The 17,004-nt window shown below is 41.2% G+C and overlaps 1 protein-coding gene across 5 annotated transcripts in view; it reads right to left on the reverse strand.

Annotated features, from left to right (window-relative positions):
* TBXAS1 (thromboxane A synthase 1) overlaps window positions 1-17,004 on the reverse strand; it is a 254,332-nt gene that overhangs the window by 221,988 nt on the left and 15,340 nt on the right. For 4 of the 5 annotated variants that reach the window (XM_017804942.1, XM_017804943.1, XM_017804940.1 and 1 more), the window contains one exon: window positions 10,484-10,674. Coding sequence is in view for 1 of the 5 variants with exons in the window: in XM_017804945.1 (XP_017660434.1) it covers window positions 10,481-10,581 (101 nt within the window). In the remaining 4 variants the exon portion in view is untranslated. Of the gene's footprint in view, window positions 1-10,480; window positions 10,675-17,004 lie in introns of all 5 variants that reach the window. The other variant, XM_017804945.1, reaches the window with a different exon arrangement.

The following is a 17,004-nucleotide window of genomic DNA, read 5'->3' on the forward strand; positions in this document are numbered from 1 at the left end:
TCATTCCTGCAACATGCTTGTGCCCAGCCACAAAGCTGCCATAGCACTGGAGAGAAACTCCTCCCTGACACAGGGACACAGGCGAGCACACACAGGGCAGCAAACTCTGAACAAGCTATTCTTCTGTACCCTCATCCCTGCCATGTTTATGATGCACTCAGACTCACTCAGATTATTTCTGTCCCTCATCCTCGCACAGACAACAGTCCAAAGCCATTCAAAGGGAAGATGCAGTGGCTGTGGCTGCAGAGTCCCTGCAGCATATCCTCTAGCAAGTACACAGTATTAAACAACAAAACATCTCAACTCACTGTTAGTAATCTTATTATTACAGCCTTGTAAAAGAAAAAAAAAAGTGGGATTTTGTTGTTGTTGTTTGGGGTTTTTTTAATGATAAAGCTGCCACTGTCTGGAGGAAACCTGTGCTTTGCACACATAGAAAGGCACACACGTATTTCATATGGTGCATTGCAAGCTGCACAGAATAGAAAGCAGCTGGAGGAAAATGGCTATAGAGAAATGGTTCTCCTGGGCATCATCTGTTGATTTGTTTTGTTTATAGAAGGAATGAGATTTTTATCTCTGCTCAAAATATAAAATGCTTCCATGGCACTGAGCTCACTGCTTGGCTATGCTCTCACTCAGGAACGTAAATAAAAAGGGGGATAAGAAGGGAGAAAAAGGCTTTACTGCACAGAATCCCTAGCAATGTCAAAAATTAAATAGAAAAATGTCTGCCAGTGATACAGTTAAAGCTTGAAAGAGGAACTGAGTCACCAGCTATCATGGAAATAAAGGCCTCCTTACCATGCTTGTTAATAGCTTGAGCCTACTAAAGCTGAGAAGGCAGGTTAGGGATAAACTACTCAAATCCCAAGTCTCAAATCCCAGCCTGAGTCCTGACAGGATGAACACCCTTACACTGTAAATACATCAGTCCTTAAGAGATTCATGGCCTGTGAAAGTTTAAGTTCCTACGGTCCTTCCACCATCTTGTGCCCACAGTTAATATTCCAAGCTCTCTCTGCAACCTTGCTCTCGGGAGGCTCCTCACTGCTCTGTGCCTGACGCTCAAGATCTGATGGTCTCTTTCAGTTAATAACACAGCTCTTTGTCCTAGGAGAACACCAGATGGCTGATTTTCCACTAAAATTGAGAGCATTTCCATTTATATTACCCAAAAGTTGTATCTCAGGAAAGAAAATAAATTGTGAAACCACTGAATACTGAACTACTGCAAAAAAATTAAACTTTTTAAAGTTTAAAAACACAACTACTGAAGATGGTGTCCAAACTATGAGAAATTACCTTAGGTTTCAAACATTCTAGTAGACAAACCAATTTTAAGATACTTCTGAAACAGGCAAGGCTCAAGGTTTGTTGTCCTAGCTAGGTACAGTTCTCACAAAGCTGAGGATCCTTTACCTTTGCACCACCTATTCTTAGCTCTAAAGAGGGGATGAGAAATAGCAAGCCAGATACATATCTAGAGGTGAAGGCTTCTGAATGTTACACCAAACAACCCTGTTTCCTGAGCTAAAGAGTGGACTTATCTAGAACCACTGAGAGGCATATGCTCTTCCTAAAGCTGTTGGCCAGAGCTCTGACCTGAATGGCTACCGAGGAAATGCTCAGTCAGCTCAAGAGTCCCATACTGGGTACAATTCATCATAACTTTCAGAGACACTAATCAATCCAGTACAATAGTGTTACACTCACTGAAATCTATCCTAACATAAACATACAGCTTCTCAGTTTTGCTACCATGAAGCTTACAGTGAGAACTCTCTTGGAGAGATTGCTGCATCTCGACCCATGACAAGTATTTCAGAAAATCTTAAAACAGAGGGGTTTGCTAAAGTCTTTGGAGAACAAACAGATCGTATTGATCTTATAAGTAATGGAAGAAGGCCCTCGCAGTCTTGACCACCATCAGTCTCTGTCTCTCATGCTAGCATGCAACCCACTGAAGATCCTTCAGCTGCTCCTTCCTCACCCAGGGTGCTTTATTTCATCTCTTTCCCACATTTCAAACCACGTGCCTTGACGACCTCTTCAATTGTTATAGCTCTACTGAGAGGGTGTTTACATAAAAGCTCTTTGGAGCTTTTTGGATGAGAAACCACAAACATGCATGTACAGATTACATCAGATTTATTGCTACTGAGTAAGTTAAAACAATACTTAGGGTTACAGGTTCAGAACTCTGCCCATAGTTCTCATCCAAGAGCATTCATTCAGCAGGAGTTTGTGATCATACAGTTACCAATTTCTCATCTCCTCTAAGCCTTTTCATGCTTCCCATACCCCTCAACTCCTAATGAGTATCACAAGGCTTTTACTAGCTGACAGGAACTATTTCCAAGGAAGCAGACTTTATTTTGTCAACACAAGCACCCAGACGCTGCCCCATTCCCTACTCCCAACATACATCTCAGTTCAGCTCCTTTCTTCCAGCTTCAATCTGTAACAACCCACTAGGAATTCATATGGAGTCTTATCCTTCTGTGCCCATTCTCCCCAGTCCTTTTCCAGCCATTGCTGGGCATTCAGCTTCTTTTCCTACCCAAGCAAAAAGTAATATAACAGGTTTTGCCCCTTCCCTTGTTTGTTGCTTCCTTACTCCCCTAACAACCTCACAGGTTCTGCAGAACCATGAAAGCAGCAACTGGCCAGGAGAGAAAGTACCAAAGGAATGGATATGGCGAATCTCCCACATTCTAGATGACCCCTGCCTTAAAACCCTTGTACTCTCTATTGACCTGCACATCACTCCAGTCATAGAAAACACATGTCAAATTAATAAGTAAAGCTTAAAAGAAATTGTCACCAGTGTAAGCAATGGCACATAAAAGTGAGAGAAGGAAGACACAGACATTGGACATCATTTTCTTAAGCTCCTCCACTATTCCTGTGAAAGTGAGAAAAATGCATATCCAAACCCAAACCAGAAAATAGTTTGAGCTCTTTCTGCTGTGTGCTCAGTTAGCACACACACTGAGCTCATGGAAGAGTAAACTTTGTCTTCAGTGGGGGAAAAAAAGTCAAAAACAAAACTAGGGAGATAAGAGATGGAAAAATCCATCTAAAGATTTTAGGTATGTCAAGGGGAACTGATAAAAGGCAATCTCTCAATAATTTGTCAATATTTTATTTTAAAATATTTTTCAGACAACTCCATTAAGTACTGTATAAAACTTTCCTACAGAAGAGCAAGGCATGGCTCTTAATCAAAGGTATTAATTACCTGTGAACCAGCAATGAGGACAAAATATAGCAAACGTTGGTATGGATGAAGTCTGATGCAAGGACAAAAAGAAGAGAAGAAGAATATAGGTAACTTTCTTTAAATGATGTGTTAAAGTGTTAAAGGAGACAAGAGAAAGGAGAACATAGGTCTATGTTTCAGCACTGAGGAGCTCTAACCTGTCAAAACTGCCCCCAAGTTTTAACTTTTCATTTAAGAGGTAGAACAGGCAGGCTGGCAGGACACTTGGTCTGCTACCTGAAATATGTGACAAGTCCACATACTTCGGAGCACCCCGGTGCAGGGCAGTCACAAGACCTTCCAGTATGCTCCCCTGAGGTTCAGGGAAGAGCAAAGTTCATGGCATTGTTTGGAGACTTTGCAGCAGACATGCAATTAAATGCACAGACACGGCAAGAGACAGCCCCAGTGCAATGCGATGGAGTGCCCCACTGCTTGTACAGGCAGAGCATCCTCTCTAAGGAGGAAACATTGCCTTGTTTCACCAACTAATTTCAAATCCATTTAAAGCACTACCAGCAGTGTATAAAGTTCCTAATACAGTCAATAGATGGAGGCAGGAACTCCTCAAAGTTAATTCGGAGCCCCCAAAATCAGTTTGAGAGGTGCCCAAATATCCCAAGTTAAACAAAGCAACCTGCCCCAAGGTAAACAGCAGATCAGAAGTTAAAACCAAAGTGCTGGTCCAGAAGAGCTAAGTGAAGCTCCAGAGAACAGCTGCAGGCAGAAGTTGCCTGATGGAGAAGTCAGAGTAATTCACCCCCTTAACAATCTCTGCTGCCTCTGCAACCCAGTCCAGACCGGACCCAGTCCACTGCAAGCCCTGCAGGAAGGGAAAGCAGAAATGGGATGGCTCAAGGGCTGTGTACAGCTCTTGTTTGCTCTTGCATCATTTGTGTGCATTTGTAGCATGCTCCACTGGACACTACATCTGGAGACCATAAGAGAAAGAAGGAAAGGAAAGCTAAAGGAAACTATCCTATCCCTGTACATCTACCTTAACATATTAATGCTCTAATCTCCATGCACTAAAAACTCTGCTTTAATATGGGATTTAATGGGGCATGAAAAGGTTTAGGGAAAAACAAAGGCCACAAGGAATTAATAGGCTGGCTATTGACTTCTTTACGCAGAGTTTTTAGGGTAAAATGCACCTTCGTAAAAGCCAAAAACTCAGCAAGCCCTTGAGGGCCTTCAAATAAACACTGCTTGACATGTAATACCTAAATTTAAAACAAAACAACTCGAACATAAGAGGTTTCTGAGTTTTGAGGTGCAGTGCAAGCAAACAAAACCAAACCTGCACATTATTAGAGGCCCGGCTACGTTTATCAGAATAACCAAGGTGTTCTAACAGCCTCTGAGGACATCCCAGAGAATCTAGCTCTGAAGCTGCAATAGTGACAGAAGACTGTTCTACCTCTTCCCAAAAAAATAAGATAACTTTGTTTACCTGAAAGCAGCATAATCAGGGCACTGAGTGAACTTCTTTCTGGATGATCAAATCTACTTTTTTTCCCAGAGAAAGAAAGTATTTAGTCATTTGTGGTGTGGTACTTTTCCAAATTATAATTCAGTAGCTTACTCTGCTCCTTCTCAGGCTCACCTAGAGATGCTTGATTTAGCTCAAAGACAAGGCCTTACATTGCACAGCTGTGGGATCGAATTATGTTTGACACATTAGTGGGAATTCCGGATTTGCTCGATGGGAAACTGCATGACAAAGACAATTCACAATCTTTTAGGCTTCTTTTCTGTCATCAACAGCAGTTTGCTGATGTTTCCTGTTGAGTCAGATCCTCCTAGCTTTCATAATGGGACATTCAACTGAAGGGGAGGGAAGCAGAATGATTTCCACTGACATAACGGCCATTTTAGGGAAATAGAAAAACACCAGCTGGGGTTAACAGAATATAAAACCCCTCAAACCTCCCTGCCTTCTGACCCTGTAAAGCTGATGCTGTGTTCACTGTAAACTGAGAAGCTAGAAGGCTGTAATAGGGGCAGATTCATTAGGGACCGTAACCTTAGATCCCAGCTCAGAGGTCGGCCACGGCCGCAGGAGGGATGTGGAAGATGGAGACACGTTCAGCAGCCAGAGCCCAGCAGCAGTACAGGAGCACTGGCCCCTGAGCACTCACTGTCTACAGAGCTGTGCCTTCTGCTAGCGAGGGAAACAAGTTTGCTTTAACATCTGAGAATCAGAATGCCTCTCTGAACCTCTCAGCTCAAAGAGCCTGACGCGAGAGTGGAGCTGTACATCTTTCTGAGTGTATGTTGATGCTCTGTACCCAGGCCTGTTTCCAGCCATAGCGGTCCTTGCGACACTGTGCCTTTGATGGCAGCAGCGACAGGTGGAAAGGTTAGAGCCTGCCCACCCACAGTCAGTGGTGGATCCAGAAATGATCCAGACTTCATACTGCTTGTCCCTGGGTTTGTCCAGAAGCATTATCTGGATGTGTTAGGGAGAATAACCTGCTCACCTTATGCCTGCACTCAGACTATAAGCTCAAAGCTCTAGCTATCAAACCTCTTCAGTAAATACTGATTTTTCAAGCAGCAAAAATTGGTCGAAGATCTCGTATTAGATAGTATCTGATTTGGAAAAAAACCCTAACACCTGAGATCTATTTGACCTCAGTTTTACCTAACTCAAGCCCAAAGAGCAAAGTTCTGCAAAACCAGAATGAAGTTTTTGCTGGAGAAAGATCACCTCTAAACTTTCCCTTTCCAAAACCACGGAATGCCAAGTAATGCCAAACAACCAATCATACTGAAGTCACCTGTATTGAAATACTACCTGTCCTGACCTCAGCTTCTGATGTGGTCTAGTACAGGTATGGTACCAACTGATGAACTCTAACATGTCTCCCATATGTAAGTATCTCCCAAATCTCTCTGTATGCAAACTTCTAAACTTAAGATCAGAGGAAGAAAAATACTTAGTTTTCATTCTTTCTGATCAGAGACTGCAGATGCTTTGGGTCAGGATTGACTTGCTGTGCAATGGGTGGACAGTACCTTGATCCAGTGGAACCCAAATCTCATAACTTGTGTTACATGTTTGTAACACAAGTGATTATTAATATTACTGTAAAAATGTAGAATGTAAAAATGTCCAAATGACATCTTTCTGAATTACTTAGCTTTTCAGAAACAGCCAAGAACAACATTAGTATATATTTTGCTATGTTTGAAAGCATGCAATTAGACATGTATCTTACAAACAGAAACAAACACTCCCATCCAACCTCCATGTTTCTAAAAAAACCCAGGTTTGTTTAGACAAGGGGTTGATAATCCAGTTTGAACACAGGTATCTGAATGCTGTGACAGCTTCTTCATAATGCTCAGCTTATGGTACATTAAACTTTAAAGCAAGATAAACTCCTGCTTTCATTTTATCAAACATCTACCCAGACAGCAAAAAGAAAGACACAAAGCAATGTTTGCAGCTACAGCCAAGCATGGGATATCCAACTCAGCATATGTTTGAAATGAAAATGAACAATATGTTGCATAGATATACTACTGTATTTTTCAATAGAGAATATCACTGGGATTTGTAAATGTTAACCTCATCCCTCCCTTAAGTGTTTGGTTTTATTTCATGCCTGAAAAAAACCCTGAGATTCACAGAGATTAGGCAAATAGAGACAGCAGTGCTTGCAACTGAGAAAGAAAGTGCACTTAAAAGAAACTGCTCTGATGATCAGTTTGGGTAGAAAGAAATCACAGGGGGTGGGAGGGACATGGACAAGAGATTTTTTTAAGAGCGCTAAGTGTTGTGCCACTGGTATGACTGCTTCAGATATTTAGCCATATTATGCCTTTTTGTGGTCAATAAAGCAGTAATTCAGTTGCCTATCACAACAGCAATGATGCAGTAACAGCCATCGAAGAATCCATGATATGAAGTCTGCAAGAAGAGACTTTGACCTACTGAGAACAAGTAGAATGAGGAGGGTAGCAGACGACTAAGTCCTTCAGGAATGGGGGACAGCAAACAGGTTTGAGCAGACTCTTGAATTAACAGATTACCAAAAAACCAACCTCGGGTTTGTTCTTCCTGTTTCATGTCTGAAGAGACTATGTACCCAAAAGCTATTCAGTTATTTCTACTCTCAACATTAGATCAACTACCTTAAAAAGCCTCTCCTTATAGCTGACTTAAGGTCATGTGGAAGACAAACACAGAGATTATACTTCCTTCCACTGACTTAAAATTGACACACTGCACTACAAGCATCACCCTCATATTACACTGATGACAACACATGAGGAATCAGAGATGTGCTATTAAAGGATTTTTTATAAAGAGTTATTGATGATCTTCATTGTACCATAAATAACAGCCAAAAAAATTATCAAATCATTCAAGTTTCTTCCTAAGAACTCTATCTTCCCCAGAAGTTTATTTTTATGCCACTATTGCCCTCTCCTCCCTTTCCCAATCAACCCATTCTTCATATGACCTCACCATACCCAAAAATGTGAAGAGATTGGTCTTATCACAGCTTAGCAAGATACCACCTGCCAGCTGAACTGTGACAAATCACAGCTGGCCCTACAATACACACACACTAACAGTGACTGAGGCCGAGCTGATGGACAGCAGCTCAAGGCTGCCATTTAAACCACTGAGTACCCCCACCCACAAAAATCATGCAAAGGAAATAGCTCAGTAGCGTGACAGCTGCCATCACCATGTTCCTATTCCGGTGTGCATTAGATCTTTTGACTCTCTCCTCTACCTGCAACTGCCTTCTTTTGAGCCTTACTAAGCCTTTTACAGCCGACAAGGTGGACAAACTGCCTGTTCTTTGTACTCACACAAGAGTTGACACAACATGACCCCGATCAATTATAAGCTACTACCATAACAAAATTTACAACAGCAAATATTCGTTCCTCCCTTCCCCCATGACTGCCCCTCTGAAAAGGTACAATCCTGGCAGAAAAAGCTAGAAAAAGAATAATTCAGGAGTTACTAAATAATGAGAATAAGGCTTAGAATGAAAACATAAACATCAAAAGAACTTTAAGAGTTATTACTTTATTATCACTCCTCCCATACACAACACTCATGTTTTCTGACTCCTAGAAGAGCCAGATAATCAGGTATGCAACATGACTGTAATAAAAACATTCTCTAGCATTAAGAACCTGCATTTCTATTGGCAACCATTTTACTGTTTAAATGATTCCTTGAACCCAAGGTTTCAGCCATGAATAAAGCAATCTGTGAGCATGCATTGAGCTTTACTCATTTGTTTAAACAGGCATGCAGTAAAAAAACTAAACAAAATAGACTCAAAATGAATAAGTTGACAAGTCTGAACAACAATCACCACACTAGCAGATGTGCTTCAAGACATTAGCTTACAGGTTCAGTCACTGCATTTTACTGAGATAAATGAGTCTGAATAATTCAGCCACCAGGCAAACCTACCAATAGCCCACAGATGTTGCCCAGCATATTTCCTTGCAGGTTTAAGCTTCTCATTGGAATAGTGACCTGTAGACACCTGTATTTAATAACCTGCTTAAAAATCAACCTGAATCTGCAGATCAACAAGACTGGGCAGTAATAACCATTGGCAGGGAAAAGTATAAAACACTTTCCCCATATAAAACTTCAGCTTCCTTTTCTTGATGCTTTCACAGAACTCACCTTCAACCAGCAAAGGAGGCACGCTAAATGGAGGGTCTCTACTGTCAGACAATTTCCCACCTCACTGCTAAATTGAACTTTTTGAAACTTAAATGATAGGCACTCTGTTCAGCAGTGACTGACCATAGCCATGAGCCTGCCTTAACTCTGCAATTAGAGCTAGTTTTGTTAATGGCAAGACTGAATGTGCACTAAAACACCACGTTATAACTTCAAGGGAAGGAACCGCCTTCCCTAAATGGAACCGGAAAATGAGGCCCTGGACAAGCATATACCAGAATGTACCCAACATTTACAAGGAGCACTTCTGTGTCTTCACAGATCTCTGCACATCTGGACATGTACTACGTGGATGTATCAGGCTCTTTCAGATAACTCACAGGTGGTCAGATCTCACCACCTGATCTGCTGCTTTTCTGAACTGTGGATGTGCCTCTGTCCTCCTTCTCGTCCCCTTAAGCTCACAGAGATGCACAGGTTGGCAGCTAAACAGCACGATCTTACTTAAAGATCTAGAGCTGCCATTCTTTTCCCAGTAAAATTCAAAGGAAGTAGGACTTGGACATTTGTGATGATTTGGGGAGATCTTGTTAAGCAATCAGGGCCACCCACCTACTTGATATGGCAATGCACGTCAGATATGAGTTTGACTCTTTTTAGTCTTTCCAGACCCTCCCTGGACACAGAAGGAAATTGATGCTCAACAGGGTGAAAGAATGACAAAATACATGCAGAAGTGATCTGTCATTTACATTGCTACAACGATTGTGCTAAACTCATGGTGCCATCACTATTCTCTTCTAGGTTAGCTTTGGGGGTTTGTCACATGTTCTTTTTTCTACAACCATACCTGCACCTTTTTCTTGAACACTCATACAATCGAGAAAAAAAACATTCTTTGACTGGAAAGCAGGATTTGAGGAGGTATACAAGTAAAAACAGTCAGAAAAGTACTCCCAGTTCTGTTAATTTAATTTCTGAAATAAATTGTTGGGACAGGGTAGGTTTTCTCATTTCAGCACAGTTCACTGCAATACCTACTGTGCTAACCATCAGGGCTGCTGTTATTCTGATTTGTATCCACTAGTCAGTGTGGAAAGAACAAGAGAGGAAATTTAAGCAGCAGTTAAAGTGTCTGTACACTTCAGCCAAGAAACATGGCAAGGGACAAGTGTGCTGCATAGTAGAGAGAAGTCCAATGAAAACTTGGTTTCTTTTTAACCAGTGTTCCTGCTGCCCACAGAAATTAAAAAGAAACCAACAGATAAGTTGGGTTTTTTTCATTTTGAAGACAATTTTTGTTAGCAGTTTGTTGGTAAAGCACTTACAAGACAATATTGCAAGGGGAGAATTCTCTAAAAGCATTGTGAGTTTTGTGATTATTTAGTACAATCTCTGCATCCAAACCAACTCCCCCTCCATTTCCCTCCCAGGCAATTATCTCCCAGTTTCCCCACATGAATAAAAGGCTTTGTAGATGTTGGTGGAGCTTCAGCAGGCTTTGTGTCTGATATGCAGCCCATACCACTGTTATCACTTACCAATACAGCAGGACCAGGAAGACCACCAGCAAAGCCAAGGTGACTCTTGTACTATTCATTTCTACAGAGGCAAATGCCAGGAGATCTACAGGCTCCATTTTCCTCCACTACAGCTCCAGCCTTGAGCGCTGAGTGCAGGGGAAAGCCTCGGCAAGAGCTGATAAAGCCTTCCACTGCTATATGAATGACATCTGCAACAAAACAGGAACCGAGAGAGCAAAAACATGTCAAGTACAAACTGCAAACCTTTCCTCTTCTCATCGACTGCACACTCTGACACAGAACTGGAAGGTTCCCTGAATGGTAGAATGTAGCAATTTCCCCCCCTCCCACTGTTGTTGACCATCATGCCAGTAAATATTTACATATCCACTGCTTGAGACATCGGTGCTGCTGAATAGGTTTTTAGACATCAAGTATGGGAAACTGGGGAATGTGTGGGAAAAAAAAGAGGGGAAGAGAGCCTGACCATGTTACAGATCATGGAAGAAAAATATTAAGACACTTTCAGGGGTGCCCTGACATACAAACAGTGTCATTCTCCAAAACAGCAAAAATAGAGCATTTTTGCAACATAAAAGTTCATTAGCACTTAATTTACAAGCTGGTTATATCTTGAAAGAAAGGAACAAGGTAAATTATCACAACTAAAAAGAGGAATTAGAGGAAAACTCTATAAGAGAAGACCACCAACCTGTTACACACCAAAGTAACCAAATTCCATAATCAAAAAAATCTTCAGGATAACAACAGCAGCAGCTTTCAAGTAAATGCCCTTGCCCATGACAAAAACCTCCCTGAACTGTCCAGTATTGTTTGTTACTTATGAAACTATAAATACTCATATATGTACTGCAGACTTCCCACTCATTATAAACAACTTATCTGAAAGTTAAGGAAATCAATGCTATGCAAAAACTAAGTTTGTGAGTTATATGGTAACCTTGAGAAACAGAAATTCTGTAAAATCTGATTCTTATAACACACCAGATGAAGAGTGGTTTCTTCTATTACAACCCCAAGACAATAGCTTAGATTTAATGTGCAAGGCTTCTCCAATATCACTGTATTACATTTCCTGCATTTATCAGAGAAGTTAATAATATAGGTATCAAAAAAAGTAAAGTCTCTAACACAATGGAGTTTAATTTTAAGAAGATTTGGCTCTACTCTAACTGAATCATTGCTATTTTGGTTCTCCTGTGCTTCACAGCTGCATTAATTCCCTTCTAGCCTCAGATCCTTGCAGAATAAGTAAAAGGTGTTAACCAGCTCATCAGCTCCACAGAATAGCAACGTAGTTCACAGAAAACCTTGCTTGTATTAACAACTTTATTGCTATTCTGGGTCAATAACAGCTCTGCTGGTTTGCTGCTGCTGGCAAGTTATCTGAGAACAACTACAACAAGAATCAAGATCAGTGACACAAGAAATTAATCAGCAGGCAGAAGCCAACCCCAACCAGCAACTGATTTTGTGGGACTTCTTTAAAAAAAAAATAATTAAAAAAGTCAGATATCCATATGCATTCTTCAAAAAACTAAACTGATCACCATAAGTGTAGAAGGTAAGAAATAATATTCTGATTTCACTGTACTTTTATTTACTTGGCTTTTGAGTTAAAAGACATATTTTTCTGTATATAGAGTTCAGATGCTCTCCTATTAAAGTCAACTGCATAACTCCTATCAGCACACACAGGTCAAGTACACACCTCACTTGTTTTTTAAGAAGCATTGGAGTCTTTTGCCAGTCACATCGGGAAATAGGTGGGATGAATAGTTCTCAAATGCATGGATTATGAAAGAAAATAGGCTCTCACATCAGCATACAATTTGTAAGACGACACATAATCAAGCTTTTCTTTTCATCCTTTTCTGGTTTTGATGTTGGTGTTTGTTTTATTTTCCAAGCCTCATCACCTGTTACTTGCTGAAGGATTTTAGCTCAGCACCTCCAGCCATTAGGAAGGGTGGCACAACAGCCTCGACTCCAAAACCTACCCGGAGCAGTCCTCATCACAGACCCACGCACTCAGTTATCATCTCAGAGTTAAGGATCTCAGCTTTGCAGGGTGAGGGAAAAGGAGTCAGGGATGCAGACAGCAATGCAAACAGGCTACTTATCAATCCCCAGTCTCGCTTTAGAGGTCCTTTACAGGAGAAATGTCATCCTAATTAACCAGTTAATAGCACAGATATTTTTCACCAACCTCCCTTCCTTTTGTTGAGCCACACTGGTCAATATTATTCTCCCTAGAGAACTAGGGAGACAAAGTTCTCACCAACCACATGCTGGAGGAAGCCAGAGGCAAGCAGAAGTGGAAGAGAGCCTTTTCCTCTAAGACTGCTATGAGTCAGCAGCACTGTCTGCATTTGCCTCCACCAGGCTTCACTCCAGATTGCATCTACCAAGCTTTGCAGCTCCTTGACACGGTGCCATCCGAGCTCTTCTCTCCTGCAGCAAGTAAATTCCATAGATCACTGCCTTGCTCATCACAAACAAAACGTTATCTACAAGAAGACATCCATCACATCCCTCCTTCCCCGGCACTGCCTTGGAGCTCCCCAGCAAATGGCAGACATACAAGACAGAAGCAATTCAATTCTGAGCAGGCAGAGCTTCAGCCTGCACAGATGTTGGCAGCGGTAAGTATTAAACAGGGAAGTATGTAACAGCATTCGAAGTCTGAGGAACTGAATTGTTCCTCAACTGTAAAAGAAAAAAAAAAAAAGCCTGGCACCCAGACAATCCAGGTTTTACAGGAAGCCTTCATGTCTTAAAGCCCTGTCTGACTGCAATAATATTTTCTGTAAATGCTCTTCCAAAAACAATGCATTTTAACTTCCAAATGAATACAACTATGGCTATGAACCTCAGCAATGCTTGACATACGCTGGTATCACTCCGACACGAAATACAGAGCTTATTAAAAAGCAGGATCATAGACCTTCTCAGTAAACCTAAATCACATTAAGGACTATGACCTGTCTTCAAAGCATATCAAATGGAAAGTGCAGTCTTATCTATTTTAGAAGCTAATGACTACACCAGGTAGACTAACCATGCACTCCTGCTAATGACCAATTTCAACTCCTCTCATGCTATTCTACCTTGTATGTTTTAGGTCTATAATAATCTAATTAAGGCTGAGCCACACTAACTTTATTGTAGGTGAAGGAAGCCCAGGGTCTATAGAAATTTGTAGCACAGATCAACTACATTCTGGTATAGACAGCTTAGCAACAAAATAGTGCAGACCAAAATACCATAAAACGGCTTAAAAAAAAATTCATCAGAGACTAGTTTATGTATAAGCTTTAACAAAGCCCATGTACAAAAATGTGTAAGTATGTATGATGATAATTTATCTTAAAGACAAAAACCTTTCCAAAGCCAAAATAAATTCTTAATATCTTGAAAGTATACCAATTAAAAAGATCAAAGACACATTTCACATGGATTTTTTTTAAAATTTAAAACAACCCTAATATCCAAAGTACGGGGAATATTAATCTATTGGAATAGAGGGATTTATAATGGCCATCTGTGACTTAATTATTACTATCCCTGTTCAAGGACTGATTAGGCAGATTAATCAGATGATTTTGTACTCCTGCATTACAAACTATGATAAACTACCCAACAGACAGACCACCAAGGCACCAGAGTCTACTAATAAAGATCTTGCTCTACATTCAAAACAGGTGGGAGCACCAAAAGGACACCATGAGCACATGGAAGATTCTTGAACCACCTTGAATAAAAACACTCCAATAAACTGGATCTCAGGAGGCAAACACAATAACTGTAAAACCACGCTGAGGAGGCCACTTTCATGACACTTCCAACTGAGAAACTGAAAGACACACTTCTACACTTAAATTGTTTTGCCAAGTCAGAACCTTGTTATATTAACCTAAATGCTTCTCAGGAAACAGGCACCCAGCTTAAAATTCTAGGAAAGCTAAAATATTATGCAAACTTGTACTTCACTAACAAATTTAATCTTAGCTGACTAAAAGTTTTGGTACTTCAAACTCAGTCAGTATCTTAGGGGCTAAAATACTTGTTATGCTAACTAAATGTAGTGCCACTGTACTAAGTCCCCTCTAAAAGCAACAAGCTGTGAGATATCCTAGTTATTTCAAAGAACTCCACTTAGAAATAGCACAGGTTTTGTGGTCAAAAGGAATCACAGTTTCTTCCTCTTGCTGTGAGAGTTCAGAATGAGTTTCTAAAATAAAGTTACCTTCGCTAATAGTAACATTAAGATCTTGCATCCCCTGTGAAATTCCAGAGAAAGCAGAAATTACTGTAACATCTGCTGCCCGTCGCCAGGCATTTCTAAGCAAATTGACTTTATTAAATAATCAGTAACTTGTTTATATTTCTACAGCTTGCTTTAGAAACATTGATTGATTCAAGCAATCCTATAATTTCATTGTCCTAGAAACTTGACTGGAGATAAGTAAGGATTTATGTTGATGGATCAATAGCTCCACATTGACAGCAAAAGCCAAAGAACCCTGCCTAGGCTAGTCTTGTAGTTGCAGTGAGACATATAAATCACAGAATATGCTGAGTTGGAAGGGACCCACAGGGATCATCAAGTCCAACTCTCAGCCCTGCACAGGACCAACCCAAAGAGTCACACCATATGCCTGAGAGTATCATCCAAATGCTTCTTGGAACTCCATCAGGCCTGATGCCATGACCACTTCCCTCAGAAGCCTGTTCCAGTGCCCAACTACCCTCTGGGTGAAGAACCTTTTTCTAATATCCAACCTAAACCTCCCCTGACACAACATCAGGCCATTCCCTCAGATCCTGTCACTGGTCACCACCGTCCCTCCTCTTCCTCTCACAAGCAAGTTGTAACTGCAATGAGGTCTCCTCTTCTCCAGGCTGAACAGACCAAGTGACCTCAGCTGCTCTTCATATGGCTTCCCCTCAAGGCCCTTCACCATTTTTGTTGCTCTTCTTTGGACGCTCTCTAGTAGTTTAATATCTTTCTTATATTGTGGTGACCAAAACTGCACATAATATTCAAGGTGAGTTTGCTTTTGTAACAATACCATGGTAAGAGCTGGTAATTTAGAATTTCTTTTGTGAAGTTCAGTTTTTAAACAGCATGAGAAATACCTTACCTTTTTTATTTGATTGAGAAGCTACTCTAGATAACAAATTCCAGGCTTGAATTCTCCAAACTGCATATCAGTGCTGGATCACAGGTCAAAAGAACTGTGAAAAACTTAACAGAAGTACCTTGTTCTATAACTTAATTAAATAAACTGTGCATATTGACTTCTCTGTCATCCATTAGCTGGTGAGACTGACACCAAAATGTATAAAGCCCAGTCCTTCCCTGCTGGTTTTCCCCAATTAATAGAAATATTTTGAGAGCTCAGTGTGCTATCTCTAGCTACTACATTCCCCACCTTACCTCTCCAGCTTACAGTTCAATAATTTTACTGTGAAATCTTTTCAATACAATACAAAGAGAAAAAGATCGAGAAAGATTAGAGGATGACTACATGCAGCCTCCTTAAAATCAGGGCAGGCACCTCAGAGGCAATTAGCCATAGCAACCAGCACCACGTGGAGCACTGCAATGGCTCCTGAACTGCCAGCTGGAGAAACTCGGGACATCGCATCCTTCTAGGTGCCCTGACAGGAGAAGGGGAGTTGAAGAACAAATAGAAAGGACAACAGGGAGAAGAGCAACAAAGAACAGGTAGATCTGACCATCCTGTTGCAGGAAGACAGCTGCAGCTGTCCACCCTGCATTGTGCCTGTGAAAAGGACAAGCCAAAAGCTGGATGAACGTGCTGCTCAGTGACTCTTTCAAAAGCAGCTGATTGCTGATGCAGACTATCAACAGCCTGCACACGTGGCCTCAAAATGGGCTGTCAGGGCCAGAAGGGGGGTGGAATGAGATCTGAGGGCAACCCCTACACAGACCATCCCTCACCAAAGGGGTGAAGGCTCACCAGGCTGAACGTTGGAGGCAGGTAACAAGGTCCATTGGCACAGCAAAGAGTGAACCAGGACCAGGGCCCACACAGGGATTCAAATCAGCCACTGAGCACCCAGACCCAAACTTCAGTGGGGTCCTGGGCCCATGGGAACAACATGCCATTGGGGAGTCTCAGGTGAGATCAGTCAAGACAATTAACATTAATTGGCACCCTTAGTGCCCTGACAAGCTCAGTACTAAGGTAAAAAGATAATAACAGGCACATGGGAGTAGGGTAATTGAAACAGCAAATTCCCTAATACAATGCATTTATCAATACCCTGTCAAAATCCAAAATGACAAAAGGGTAAGGCATCAAAACTCTCAAAAATGATGAACCTCAGAAGAGGTAAAAAAGTATTCTTCACCTGGGATCCACCACTGTTTTTTCAAATACCACATGCTCCCAGCAGAAACCCCACAGATTTGAATGGAGAATGTCCCCACAGGTTATGGCCTTCAGCCTAACAAGAATGGTAGAATTGTGTTTCACCTGGGAACT

This window comes from Lepidothrix coronata, unplaced genomic scaffold (genome assembly GCF_001604755.1).
Source record: "Lepidothrix coronata isolate B3197 unplaced genomic scaffold, Lepidothrix_coronata-1.0 Scaffold10, whole genome shotgun sequence".
NCBI classification, from domain to species: Eukaryota; Metazoa; Chordata; class Aves; order Passeriformes; family Pipridae; genus Lepidothrix; species Lepidothrix coronata.